The 13,984-nt window shown below is 49.7% G+C and overlaps 1 protein-coding gene across 2 annotated transcripts; it reads right to left on the bottom strand.

Moving 5' to 3' along the window:
* Positions 1-334: 334 nt before the first annotated feature.
* Positions 335-13,493, bottom strand: LOC123113593 (calcium-dependent protein kinase 10). Of its 2 annotated transcripts, XM_044534887.1 has the most exons (17): positions 13,145-13,493; positions 12,448-12,494; positions 12,258-12,367; positions 11,684-11,852; positions 10,803-11,087; positions 10,529-10,615; positions 9,429-10,133; positions 8,843-9,336; positions 5,929-7,914; positions 5,737-5,803; positions 2,809-3,499; positions 2,161-2,304; positions 1,893-2,045; positions 1,659-1,774; positions 1,270-1,437; positions 934-1,164; positions 335-832 (listed from the first exon to the last, which is right to left on the bottom strand). In XM_044534887.1, the coding sequence occupies exons 1-17, from the start codon at positions 13,470-13,472 to the stop codon at positions 701-703; spliced, it is 5,913 nt and encodes a 1,970-aa protein (XP_044390822.1). In that variant the 5' UTR covers positions 13,473-13,493; the 3' UTR covers positions 335-700. The 2 variants fall into 2 exon arrangements, with proteins under 2 accessions (XP_044390822.1, XP_044390821.1); XM_044534886.1 differs by lacking the exons at positions 5,737-5,803; positions 5,929-7,914; positions 8,843-9,336; ... (5 more) ...; positions 12,448-12,494; positions 13,145-13,493 and adding an exon at positions 4,012-4,757 and having other exon boundaries at positions 2,809-3,920.
* Between the last annotated feature and the right edge of the window lie 491 nt (positions 13,494-13,984).

Raw genomic sequence — 13,984 nt, 5'->3', positions numbered from 1 at the left:
TCTACAAACTAGGTGGAATTCGTCTTCCATGGGCCACGGTTTCAACATTTCTTCTTCACAATGAGTTCTTCTCGTCTTCCTTCTTCTAGTGGCACGATGACGTGGTCCGAAATGCAAGGAATCATTGGAATCGATGTTGGCGGACATGTTTCTCGGTACAAAAAAACTCTGTGTGATGTTTCTCCTTTGTAGGAGTTCGTCTGCTTGGGTCAGCTGCTCTACTCGTGGCCCAGTGAGGACGGGGGAGAGCCACCGAGCCACAGCCAGGGATGCTAGAGAAAATCCCCTAAACTTATTCCCAATTGAGTTTGGGGCTCTTCAAAAGTTTCACAAATTTGCCACATTCATATGACTCTTCCTATAAAGCTAATCCAACTTGTGCAAGTTTCACTTCTAACCGTACTGTATACAAGGAGGGGGAAAAGCCTTTTGTAGTTTATACTCAGTATAATACACAATTGAACCAAACCAGTAGCGAGCAGAAAATCACCGGGGCTGCCTGCCTGCCTGCCTGCCTGCCTCTACTACACGCACGTTGTCCCGAGTCCCGACCGTCCCCCGCTACTCGCCAGGAGCTGCTGCCACTTTCCACCCTATGAAAACCCAAATCACCTCACCATGTCTCTGCAACAAGCGTCTTCGACGAGCAGAACGAAATTAGCGTCACCACGACTACCACCTAGCTCCTCCTCCTCCTCCTTCAGGCCATCCTCAGCGCCTCCCTGAAGCCGATACTGAAGCTGCTCTCCAACCCGGCCCCGGCCTTCTTCGCCAGCCCCAGCGCCGGCTTCTGCATCATCGCCACGAACTCGTTGTAGTCTATGCGCCCGTCCTGCCAAAACAACCAACACACGAGATCATCAGCATTTTGGTTTCAGTTCAGTCAGAGCGCCCCCAAGAGAAGATAAAAAAGGAAGGGAAGCTGTGACCGACGTTGTCCTGGTCGACTTCTCTGATCATGTTGTCGAGGCTGAGGTCGTCGGAGCCGAGGCCGAACTCCTCGCAGGCGAGCTGCAGCTCGTCGGGGGTGATGTAGCCGCTGCCGTCCTTGTCGAAGTACTGGAACGCCGCGAACAGGTGGTCCTCCCGCTCCACCTTGTTCAGGTGCAGCGTCGCCGCGATGAACTCGCCGTAGTCGATCGTCCCGCTCTTGTCCACGTCCGCCTGCGTTCACCCCATTTCATCATCATGTCGTGTCAAGACCAAGTTTTTTCACTGGATTAATAATCATCCTCGCTCATCTGAGATGAGAAGCTTTATTGAACTTACGGCCTGCATGAGCGCGTAGATCTCCGACTCCTGGAGGTTGGCGCCCACCTTCTTGAGCCCCACCTTGAGCTCCTCGTACGTGATCTGCCCGCTGTTGTCCGAGTCGATCATCTTGAACATCTCCTTGAGGCCGGCGATCTCGTCCTCGGACAAGTTCTCCGCAATCACCTGGACAGACACACACGTACACACGTCAGGACAAGTCGATTTGGATGGTTTTTGCATTCTTGGTCTCTTCCATGATAACATCCACCGAGCTCCAAATGGCATTGGCAGGTAGTGCCGGCCACTTGGCTTGGTGGTTGAGCACAAAGGCAAGATGACAATTCAGAGCGACAAGGCATGCGAAAGAAACACTCATTTCAAGACGGGAAGTGAATACTTCTTACCCTGAGAGCCATCTTTTTGAGCTTGTTCATGGCCGAGAACTGCTTCATACGGGATAGAACAGCAGAGTCCAGAGGCTTGTCAGGAGCCAGACCGCCAACCTGAACCCATGGATGCCCTGAAACAGTGCAAAAATAACAATCTTCAGACTTCAGCAACACAATTCACTAAAGAGTAAAGACCATTGAGAGAACTAGAATTTATGTAGTCATGTGATGAGAAATTTAGTGACTCACGTAGAACTTCATGGGCGGTCAGTCTCTTCTTGGGGTCCCTGAGGAGCATTCTCCTCACGAGATCCTTGGCGCCTTCGGAGATGCTGGGCCATGGATCTGACTCGAAGTCGAGTTTCCCATGTAGAACCTCTTCGAATATGCCCTGCTCGTTCTCTGGTCGATGAAAAGAAACAAAGGCTGTAATTAGATCAAAATGCCAAAAAAAATGTAAAGTAATTGCGCATTGTGTCGAAGAAGTAAAGAACTCGAAAGTGAACACAATTCATACCTGCCCAAAATGGCGGCACACCACATAACAGAATGTAGATGATCACACCGGCGCTCCAGACGTCTGCCTCGGGGCCATATTTCTTCTTCAGCACTTCTGGCGCGACATAGTAGGGGCTTCCGACAACATCGGTGAATATTTGACCTGGGATAATTAAGATCCTCATCAGCAGAGATTACAGTGGAGAATGTCTCAAATCTGATGGATAAGATTCAAACTGCAGGATGATAATGATGTGCAACCAAGCTGTTCATGGTTGCAGTTGAATGGCATAATTTCTCAGAAAAAAGAATGCTGCTGAAATCACAATGCATTGCCAAAATTCAGTATGCTGTCATGCTTTATGAAGCCCGCAACATGGTCACATCAATCAGTCTGGATGGGATGTGAGCCCGTGACCGAATTATGGATCAAATCAAAGAACAGAAATACAGAACCATGGTAGCAAAATGACAAATCATATCTTGCCCATCTAGATGCAGTGCAATCCCTTGAATGTAGTATGATATTGTTTTCATGTTTACTTTTCTGAAAAATAAAAAATAAACATACGAAAGTGTTTCCTTTTCTGAAAACAATGGAGATGAACTCCAGCTACGATTAGTAACAGAATGGTGGTTGCACCCACCAGATTGACCAACAACTCACCAGGCCGGAAGAAGACGGAGAGACCAAAGTCGATGGTCTTGAGGGCGGCCTCCTCCGTCTGGTCGACGAAGAGGAAGTTCTCGGGCTTGAGGTCCCGGTGCATGACGCCCATGGAGTGGCACACCTCTACGACGCCGACGATGACCCTGGCGAGCTCGGCGGCCTTGCGCTCGGTGTAGTGGCCCTTCTGCACGATCCTGTCGAAGAGCTCGCCGCCGGCGCAGAGCTCCATGACGAGGTGCACGGCGACGGCGTCCTCGTAGGCGCCCCGGATGGAGATGACGTTGGGGTGGCCCGCCAGGTGGTACATTATCTGGATCTCCCGGCGCACGTCCTCCACGTCGTCGTCGGTGACGAGCTTGCGCTTGAGGATGGACTTGCAGGCGTACTCCTTGCCGGAGCTCCGCTCGACGCAGAGGTAGGTGGTGCCGAACTGGCCCTGGCCCAGCCGCCGCCCCAGGCTGTACTTCTCCTTGACGCTCTCCGTCTTGCGCTTGAGCACGGAGCCGACCAGCAGGCCGGCGCTCGACACGCGCTTGACCGGGGGCACCTTGGGCCGGTGGTGCGGCGGCTTGGCCTCGCCGAAGCCGGAGCCGGAGCTGCTGGACGAGTCCGTGGACGCCTTGGACTCCTGCTCCTTGGCGGCGGCGGGGGCGGCCGGCTTGGGATGTGCCGGCGGCTTGGCCTTGGGCTTGGGTTGCGCCGCCTCATCGGGCTTGGCGTTGGCGGCGCCGGAGGCGATCTTGACGGGCTCGGGCGCCTTGCTCACGATGTGGGCGGCCAGCGGCGCGTCCGGCGGCGGCGTCCGGTCCGCGGCGCCTCCATTGGCGTTGGCGGCGGGCAGGGCTTCGCCGTCGGGGCGCCTGGTCCAGAGCACGGTGGAGACGGAGTGGAAGAAGCCGTTCTTGCCGATGCTGGGGCCGACGCACGTGTTGCCCATCGCCGCTGCCGATGGGTGGGACGATCGGACCAAGACGAAGACGGAATCGCCGAATCTTTATGGAGCGGCGGGCGGGGGGGACAGGACAAGGGCCTGCGGCAGCTACCCCACCACCACTCCTGCTCCAGGGATCCAAGCACGGGACGGGACGGGGCGGGAGACTCGTGGTGCTCTGCGCCGCGCCGGGGCCGATCAGATCACGCGCGGCCCGGAGGGGTGTCGGCCACCCACCGAGGAAAGGAAAGGAAAGGAAAGGATTTTACCTTCCAACGGGGAAGAGATGGGCTGGATTGAAGGAAAGTGCTAGCAGGATCGATGAGCCGTCGAAGTCAACGCCTTCCATCCGGCGGGAGCAGGAGCTGGAGCTGCAGCTTGGAATGCCATGATCTGACGCCTCTGGGACGGGGGCCATGTATGCATCAAGAGGCAGAATTGTTGAATGAGCACATTGAAGATGGTTGGTGGGCCTTGGTGCTCAGCCGGCAGGTGGTGAGAAGAAGAAGGAAAGGGAAGAGAAGAGAAGAAGCAGTCAAAGGCGAATGCTTATGCAAGAAACCAAATTGCTCAAGCAAAGGCACGGCGTCAACAAACAAAACAAAACGAAACTGTGGACGAAGAGCTCGGGCGGGACGGGACGGGCCCTCGGCGATGATGATGATATACTGTTGCGATTGTGATTGAGGAAGGGGACAAGGAAGACGAGGAGGGAGAGGGGGAGGCCCCGCGAGGAGAGGAACCCAACGGTGATAGAGTATCTAAGACCAAGGAGAAGACTATGGGCAGACAAAAAGCAATAGCAGCAGCGGCACTTCGTGAACAAAAAGAAATCCAGCCACGGGCAAGGAGGAGGTGGGGGTTGCGGTTGGCGCCTCTTATCTTAGTTATTAAGACTTACTTAAAAGAGACAATGATTAGCGAGCCGCGTCTACTGCTACTTATTATCTGCGACCTCGACATGGCACCGCACGGCACAGCACGGGCGGGCGAAGAAGAGGGGGCGAAGTGGGGTGCGAGAGGAAGATGGGTCGCAGAGATAGATATATAATTTCGCGTGCCGTTTTGCTTCCCGGCTTCTTCCTGGGCGGAGTGCCTAACCCGCAACGCGAGCGAAAGCGCGTGAGCTCGTTTCATGGCCGACCAGGTCGTGCCGCGCTCGCCGCTTGGCGCTGTCGAACAAGTCCAAAAGGGCGTCGCCATCTCTACTACCACAGGGAGAGCGCCATCTCTACTGGACGGACGGAGGGCCTCCTTTTCCCGGCAGGTGGTCTGGCAAACGTCCCTGTAACATCCCCTGTTTTCCGACGGGGATCGCGACCGACGTGGCTTGGGCATGCTACGTGACTGCAATTTCAACGTATGGACGCCGATTGCTTCCCTTTTCCTGGAGAACGGGTCAAGCGGATGTGAGAAACCCGGTCGCTTTCTCCGTGGGGATGGATAGCACACAGGCTGGCGATGAAACGGAACAGCTCATGAGGACGGACGGACGGACGGAAGGACGGACACCGTAAACAAACACGGCACATTGCCGCGTTGACAGATGAAGGGAAACATCCAGGAAGCACGCATGCCCTAGTGCTTCCAAAACAAGCCCGCTGGGGTGTGAGACAAAAATAATAATAGTACAACACCAGTGCATTTCCTCTCTACCAGACAAATATATCGGCCACAAATAAGATAAACCAGACGGCAGGGAAAAGGAGACAAAATTACACTCTAAACTAGAGTTCTAAGCCAGTTTGGGTGTGAAACAAAAAAGAATAATACACCAGTACACTTTCTCTGCGAGACAACTATATCGGACCCGACGCAAATAAGAAACTCTTGACAAAATTACACCTTCAGATACACTCTTGTTTGTTCCATTTTACACCCCAAGAGCACAAGCGTACTACTACAACATGTGCCACCCCACCAGGGCTTTCACCCTTTCGACTGACCCACCAACCAAGCAACAAAATATAATTGAGTGGCTACTCTACACTGACCTTGATTTGAGATTTGCATGACAGCCTCCAGATAGATATATGTCCTGTGGGTGGGACAGCTTCGATGCTGGAGCATGTGTATGGCCATACGAAATCATCATCGTCTCCAGAGTTCCCATCCACATGACCTTCCCGGACATTGCACCATCCAAAATAGCCACCATGTATTGCAAAATTGAACAGCGAAGCTACCTTTTCTTCTGTGTCCTCTTGGCCTTGATGATCCGCCTGTTGGACTTGTCGCCGCCCATGCTGCCCAACGAGAAGTTCCCGCCCTGGAACTCTAAGCTACCACCAGTTGGGAATGCCGGGTTCTGCTGCACCGAGCCTTGTTGACCGCCAAACTGGAAAGCTCCGGCAGGCTGGGCAGCCGGAGCACCAAATACTGGAGTGGCCGGTGAACTAGCTGGCTGCCCAAAAACTGGAGCGGCGGGTGAACTAGCTGGCTGCCCAAATAACGAAGAACCAAACACTGGTGCAGACACTTGCGGCGGTGCTGCTTGGTTAGTGTCATCAGCCATGCTGTCTTCCATACTCATCTGGTCATTTCCAGGAGATCCCATTCCGAAGCCTGTGTTGGCATTTGTCATCCCAAATGCAGGCTGTGGTGTAGACAAATTCATGCTTGCGCTCGCCGAGGTAAACGAATAAACTGGAGGAGCTTGCGATGAGAAAGCTGGAGCTGACTGTGCTCCAAATGAAAAAGCACCCCCTGAAGATGCTGATTGTCCAAATGTAAACATGCTGGGCGAGGACGAAGCTGAACCAAAAGGGTTGCTGAGAGCAGCGGACGATGAAGCCGTGGAGCTACTGCTGAACATACTTGTACTAGCCACTGCCAAGGACGAGGCAGTGGAAGAGCTAGGTGATGAAAATGCAAACCCACTTCCAGATCCAGAGAAGGCGGCAGCTCCAGATCCAAACGGTGAATTACCAAACACAGACCCGGAAGAGGAAGTTGTCACGCCAAAAGACACAGTTCCAGGTCCAGATGAGGAAGCTGTCCCTCCAAAAGTCATAGTCCCAGGTCCAGATGAGGAAGGCGTCGCTCCAAAAGATACAGTCCCAGGTCCAGATGACGAAACCCCTGCTCCAAACGAGAAGACACCAGTGCCAGATGAGGAAGCTCCTACTCCAATAGAAACACTCCCTGGACCTCCTGATGAGGAAGCCCCCGCTCCAAAAGACACGGTACCAGGACCAGATGAAGATGCTCCTGCTCCAAACAACAAGGTCCCGGGGGGAGAAGCTCCCACTCCGAAAGAGACAGTGCCAGGTCCCGATGACGAAGCTGCCGCTCCACTAGCCACAATCGGGAATGAAGAGCTAAACTGCGTGGCTGAACTCTGAGGCGGCTGTGACATTGTGCCCTGTGGCTGTGGCTTGCTACCAAAGATCGTGCTAGCAGGAGATGGTTGAGAGGTACTGCCACCAACAGTTGTGCTCAGACCAGTAGATTGAGATGGAGAACTGAACCCAAATATGCTGTTTCCTGAGCTCGAGAATGCAAACGCTGCCGTTGAAGCGGACTGGACACCAGAAGTAGTAGATGGTGTAGAATTAGCTGCTGCAGTTCCAACACTAAAGGATGCAACAGGAGAAGACGAAAATGTTGCCGTGCTCGAGAAAGAAGAGGATGTGACTGGAGAGCTCGAAAAGGTTGTGATATTTGATGAGAAAATGGACGCAGTATTCAGATTGGATGATGCCTTGCTGGCTGTTTCTGGGACTTTAGACTTGGATTCAGCTGTAGTACCCACGGTACCAAAGAGTGAAGTGCTAGCTGGCTTTGTCTCTGTGGATGTCGTCTCTGGTTTTGGTGCTGCTACCGTTGGAGTGCTGGAGCCAAAATTGATAGTTGGAAATGCAGGAACCGAAGATGAAACAGGTGGACTGTTGCTGGATACAGAGAAGCCGGCAATGGTAGTTAATGGAGCGGTGCTGACAGCAGGTTTATCAGTGGGCGTGGTATTTGACAACTTCGGTGGTGATGTGTGCGACAAGCCATTGCTCAGGCCCGGTGAAGTAGATGCAGCAGAAGCAAAATGGAGAGGTGGAGTCAATGTTGGTGCAGCCGTAGGCAACACCTTGTCAGATGACTTATGGATATCTCCAGCTCCTTCCCTTCCATTGCCTTGCTCCAAATTAGGTGTGTCCAATGATGCGGGCTTCGTGACACTGGAAACACAAGAAGCAGAATACATTAGCAGATACTCCAAATAGTAAAATGCAACTGCCTATGAAAAATAAATGTCTCACAAATCCAAAACAAAATTTGAGTTATAAACAAAAGAAACAAGAATTTTTTATGGGTTGTCCTCCAATTTTTTGATCCATAGTGATTGAACATGACTAAGATGCCCTTATCTTTCAAACTTATACCCTTACTATATGTTTCACAGTTGTAACTACAATGCTCACTCCGTCTCACTATATGTTATTGGCCTCAGGAAACTCCATTCCCAGAGAATAGGGCAGCGATGAGCTACTGATACATGAGATGTATACATGGACGACGCTAAAACACAATATTTGCCCATTGAGGGAATAATCAATATTGTAGCCAATATTTGTGCTTTACCCCTATTTAACTGATTTGGGAATTGCTGATTGGTAGTACTGTGACATTAAGGTGTCTGTTGTCTCGTTCTTCTTAGAATTACTACCTCCTTGGCTGCGCACATGGTAGGCTGAAGACTGATATAGAACAACACACGCACTTTCACTACAATCCAAAAGTATACAACATGTCTGAACTTGGTGCACACCCTTCGACCCTTGCCATTAATTATCTTAATATTATTGCGACAAAATACGATATGAAAGAAGCTCCTCAAGTGAATAACTAATATGCATCTCTTCTCCTAACAGATTTCTTTCTAGCCTACCTTTATGACATCCCTTCCAGGTAATACCAAAATCTTTCAAAACTTCTCAAGTGAACAACTAATATGCATCTCTTCTCCTAACAGATTTCTTTCTAGCCTACCTTTATGAAATCCCTTCCAGGTAATACCAAAATCTTTCAAAAGATGGGTATGCAACCAAATAATTAAACATGGGTGCTTAAGGAAAAATGAGGAAAAAAGAGTTCCAAGAGAATTACCTCTCCCCAAGTCTTCCTTTGGTTTTTACACCAGCGGTTGTTGATGTTTCCAAATCTGATGTATTGGATGGCTTGGCACCAAACATAAAAGGTGAAGCGCTGGTCTGTTTATCGTCTTTATTTGAAGCAAGTGGAACTGCTGAAACAGTACCCTTAGGACGGTCTGCAGGAGGTACATGTTGAAACGTAAAACCAGAGTTGTCATTTGAGGGAACATTGGGGGTGCCCTTCTTTTCAGTATCACTGGACGAAAACAAGCCGGGTGTAGAGACATCTTTTGATGTGGATGTTCTAGGCTGTTCAGTAACTGAAGAATTGATAACATTCTGCTTCGATGAGGTTGATTCAACTTTCTGCTCAAATGTAACATGTTGAACTTTCCGCTCCTTCATCTTTGAATCGAACTTCTGCTCAGTTGCCTTCACATCTGTCTCAAATTTTGAATTCTTTGATGGGACAGGGACTTCCAGATCATCGTCAAACTCAGTTAAATCCTGAACGTACAAAACAAAAAATGGTAAATATAACTTTCAGATCATAAGTGCTTATATGACTAATTTACACTGCATTAATATTTCTACTATACCTCAAAAACAGCCATTTTGAAACCTGGTTTCCGTGATGTAGTAGCAGAAACTGAATTCCCCGAAATGGCAGGCTTATTAAGAATAGCAACATGATCAGACTTCATGTCTCTGTTGCCTAAATCCTGATGAAACGTATTGGAATGAACTTTTGATGATCCATCTTTCATCAGCTTGTCTTTATTCAATGTAGAACTATTCAGATCAGAATCATGGGGATGATTAACTCCATCAAAATCTGGAAATTGTCGGGAACTACTGGGGTCACTTACACCATTTGGCCCATTGGACATGGATTGCCTTGGTTCCCAAGCAACAGATTGTTTGCCAGACTGTTTGTCTTTTGGTGATGGAGCTATTATGTTAAGCTGCTCAAATATCTTCTCAGCCATCTTGTTTGGTTGAGTTGGAACAGGAGGTACATCATCATTAGGAGGTTTGCCACCTTCACTATTTCTCTGTCTTTCTACAGTCCGCAGAGATTGACCGGACTCAAGCAGTAGTCTTTTTGAACTAGGAGGTTCCTGATGGGGTGAACTGCCTTCGGCAAAATCTGAACCAATAGTACGGGTAGGAAGAAAGTTTCCCCGAGGACTAGCACGAGCATCTTTAAAAGGAGACATCATATTCGACTTCTGACGAATCCTGCGTATGGGGCCAACAGATCCAAGTTCATTGTCAAACTCTGTGCCTCTTCGTTTCAACACCTGTTAGGAAGACAGATGATTTAGAAAAGCTCTGGCAGATATAGTCCAGACCATGCAAAATCTGATGGAGAATGTTCCTCAATCCTCACTAATATTAAACTTATTATTTATATTGAGACTAAAATCTAAATGGGTCGTTGTCACAAAGCCACTAGTTTCAATCAAACAGGATGACCTGTTACTTTCTGCCTCATTAATGTTGGGATATGCAACAGTTTGTCCATATATATAAAAAGATGTTAAAAGGGTCGATTGGGTATCAACCATAAATCCACACCATGTTTCAACTGCTTTTCAACAAACGGCATGTTTTTCAAGCTGAATATATAACATGAACAAGAATATACAGTGCAGTATGTGACTTATTTGAAATTCAGAAATCTTCCACCAATTACCTGCCTGCCTCCAGCAGCCAAACTTGGGGTTCGTGCATGAGATAATGAAAATGGTGAAACATTCATATCATTGGAAGAGCTTGGGCCCTGCTAGGCATAAATAGATATTTAGTAAAAACAACTATCACAGTTTTGCAGTCGAAAACCACTCAACTGAAAAGAGAAAATTCAAGCACCATACAAGGACAAGAGTATGCCACGTGGAGCAAAATATAAATGTAGAACTATGAGAAGGAAAGAGAACGATGTGCAGCAAATAGAAGTATAAAGCTACCTTAAAAAATGGAGAGCGGGACATTTTACATATTGCTGACCGCCCACGTAATCCTGAAGCCATATAGCCATTCACAGGAAGTCCAGGGTTTTCATTGTTAACTTGATTCAGCTCCTGAACAAGTGGTGCTCCAGAAGTCCTATAATAGCCAGTGTTGCTTGCTTCCGCTTTGTTACCAAAAAGTACTTGGCTCCTTAAACTACTCTGCTGGGGTTCTCTTGAATAACGGGAGCTCATATATTGTTTGGCAAGGTCCGCAGGGGACTTAACATCCCGGATAGGAACCTGCAAATTGAATATGAATTATAGTTAAAACAGGCAACTGAAATTCAAACCAAGTTTAATAGAAGTACAGCTACATTTGCCTGCCTCTTCCTCCCAACTTACACACTGAATAACTTAGTTGCCAGGTGCATTGTATTAGACAGGCAAAGCAAGGAAACTAAAAGGTAAAATCCATGCAACCCTGTTTGAAATTGTAGGTAAAATCCATGAACTGTTCAACTGCACATTTGTGCACCTAATATCGTACAGGTGAATCGAAAGAGGTCCTAACAGACACATGAACTTTGATCAATCTAAACAACTGAAACCACATCAGATGTCAAATTCATGTATTCTTCCAATGAAAGTTGCTAGATCACAGGGATAATTTTGCTACCATCTTACTTGACATATTCAAGTTTGATCGAGCAAAGTCAAGTGAGCATCATCACTAACCTGACCACAGAAATCACTGAGATATAACATTCTAAACAAATATCCACTAACAACACACTTGATGGAATTCGTCAAAAATGTTCGCATGATCCTTACCAGCACCTTGATACAAATTTATCCATCAACTAAAAGGAAATTACACAAGCAAAGTAACTCCTTACATTAGCGGGCGGAGATTGGTCTATAGCCATCCCATGAGATGTGGAGCCTCCTATTCCATCAATTCTGGTTCCTGTTTCATTCTTATCCTCGTGGTGGTCCACTTGCGCAGACAAAGCAGGCTCTACAGTTCTTGCACGCAGCAAGTCTGTGAGACGATCAAACTCAACCCTGCACAGAAGAATCCAATCATCAAGAACAGGTACAAAAGCAGTGGGGAAGAGATAATGTTGCAGAAGATATCAGGTGGAGACAATGCTCAGTCCAAAATAATGGAACAAGAAACAAAAAAAAGAGAGAAATGACTTTGATTAATGCATACTGTGGACTGAAGCAAGTTGAACATCAAAAGGCCATACATCATCCATTATACTAGGGGATCAAAATTCACCATGAACAGCTAACAATCAACATATTTTGATACTTACCGAGAGAAAAATAACTAGTACTCCCCCTGTAAATAAGTATAAGAGCGTTTATAGATCACTAAAGTAGTGATCTAAACGCTCTTATATTTCTTTACGGAGGGAGTAGAAAACTGGAAGTTCAAGAAGAACAAAATATGCAGATACTTTCCTGGTGAACGTTTTCCGCATTAACAGATGCTCTACTTCAGACAATGATTTGTCACCGGATGTACCAGCGAGGTCCTTCCCTTTCACCATTCCACCCACTGGAGATAAACCCTGCATAAAAATTTCAAACAGCCCTTGGTCAGAACAACAGGGGATGAGCTTAAACAGGTTGCGCCATGATTGCTACTTACCGTATGTGTTGCCTCAGGCAAATCTTGATTAGGTTCAGCATCTTGGCCTGCATACATGAAACAGGTATCATCAGATTTGTAAGTGCAGCTCAATGATATAAGCTCGACAGCAGTATGATGCAATTACAACTAGAGCTTCAGTTATCTAGCAAAAAAAACTGAAACATGAAGAACATCTCCTGTGTTGTATTCTAGTAATTTCTACCCAACCAAACATATAGTTCCAATAGACCACACTCCCCTCCGAAACAAAAAATCAACGCCATTTAAGTGTAGCTTACAAACATCAACGTGACGCATCGCACAGGATAATAGAAGTAGTCCAGTATTACTAGTTTCAAGCCAAGCCCCTGTGTTGTGCTTAAGGACGCACAGCCATGCACATGCCACATCCATATATATGGACACAAACTACGACTTTAACCATAAAGCAAGTTGAAACTTTAGAGGGCTCCAGTAAACACCCATATTGTTCATCGTGAAATTGGCGCTTCGTGCCAACAATAGCATTCGTCGGGTCAGAATTTACCGAAACGGGGAGCAGGTGGTCCGCAATCTAAGCTAAACCCTAGCAGCATGCCGGGGAAGCCCGAAACCCTAGCCCAAGCCCAAGGCGCAGCCAATCTCAGGAGCGCGCGCGAGCAAACACGAATCTCGGGAGGGGGGAAACAGGAAGGAGGGGAAGCTGTAGGCTCACCGGGAGGAGGGGACGCGGGGGCCTGCGCCGCCGGGGCCGGGGCCGGGGCAGGCGCGGGGGGCGCGACGGCGAAGCGCTTGCGGAAGACCGAGGAGAAGAGCCGCGCGGCGCCGCCCGCGATGAGGCGCGAGGCCGGGTCGACGAGCCGGGACACCCAGCCGCCGCCCTCGGCTTCTCCCGAGCCGCGGTAGGCGGCTGCGGCCGCGGCCGCGAGGCGGCGGGAGGCTGCGGCGGCCGGGGGGCGGTCGTAGGGGGTGGCGGCGGAGGCGCGCGGGGCCGGGCGGCGCCGGATCTTCCCGCCGGCGCCGGAGTACGAGCCCTGCTCCATGGGCGGTGCGGCGCGGCGCGGGGGAGGGGAGGGGGGGCAGGAGGAGGCGGGCGCGGCGCGGGCGTCGTGTGGGGGGAAAGAAAGGGGGGGGGGGGGGGGGGGGAGGCGCCTCCTGCTGCCGCCTAGGGCTCTTGCGTCGCGAGGCCCGCGTAGTTCGCAGGCAGCCTCCTGTTTTTTTCCGGGGTATTTTCTTTCCTTTTCGTGCTGGGGGGCGCGGGCGGCGTGGGCAGTGGGCCGGGTGGAATTTTCCGTGCGCGCGGGCGGGCGGGTGGATTACGGGCCCGTTTAACGTTCGGCTCGGGTCGTTAGGAGCCGTTAATCTCTCTCAGGGGTGATGTCACGGATGGGCGAGGGGTTTAAATTTCGAACCGTGGGATGGGTGGATGGATCGGCGGATTTTGGCCGAGGCTGCTACGCACGCATGCGCGGTACGGACGCGCAGAGATTCTCTTCTCTCGTAAACGGCGGGGTTGCTCCTTGTCATCGGTGACGCGATGACGAGCGAAGAGCGG

This window comes from Triticum aestivum, chromosome 5B (genome assembly GCF_018294505.1).
Source record: "Triticum aestivum cultivar Chinese Spring chromosome 5B, IWGSC CS RefSeq v2.1, whole genome shotgun sequence".
NCBI classification, from domain to species: domain Eukaryota; kingdom Viridiplantae; phylum Streptophyta; class Magnoliopsida; order Poales; family Poaceae; genus Triticum; species Triticum aestivum.
Note: the sequence above shows the minus strand (reverse complement) of the source record. Positions and strands in the feature narration are given on the sequence as shown.

Excerpts from the sequence above, each read along its gene's own strand:
- LOC123113593 (XM_044534887.1), bottom strand. The coding sequence starts at position 13,472 with ATGGAGCAGGGCTCGTACTCCGGCGCCGGCGGGAAGATCCGGCGCCGC. Across the intron at positions 10,616-10,802 it reads CCCGCTCTCCATTTTTTAAG|GGCCCAAGCTCTTCCAATGA; the intron begins GTAGCTTTATAC and ends TATGCCTAGCAG. Across the intron at positions 10,134-10,528 it reads TGGCTGCTGGAGGCAGGCAG|GTGTTGAAACGAAGAGGCAC; the intron begins GTAATTGGTGGA and ends TCTTCCTAACAG.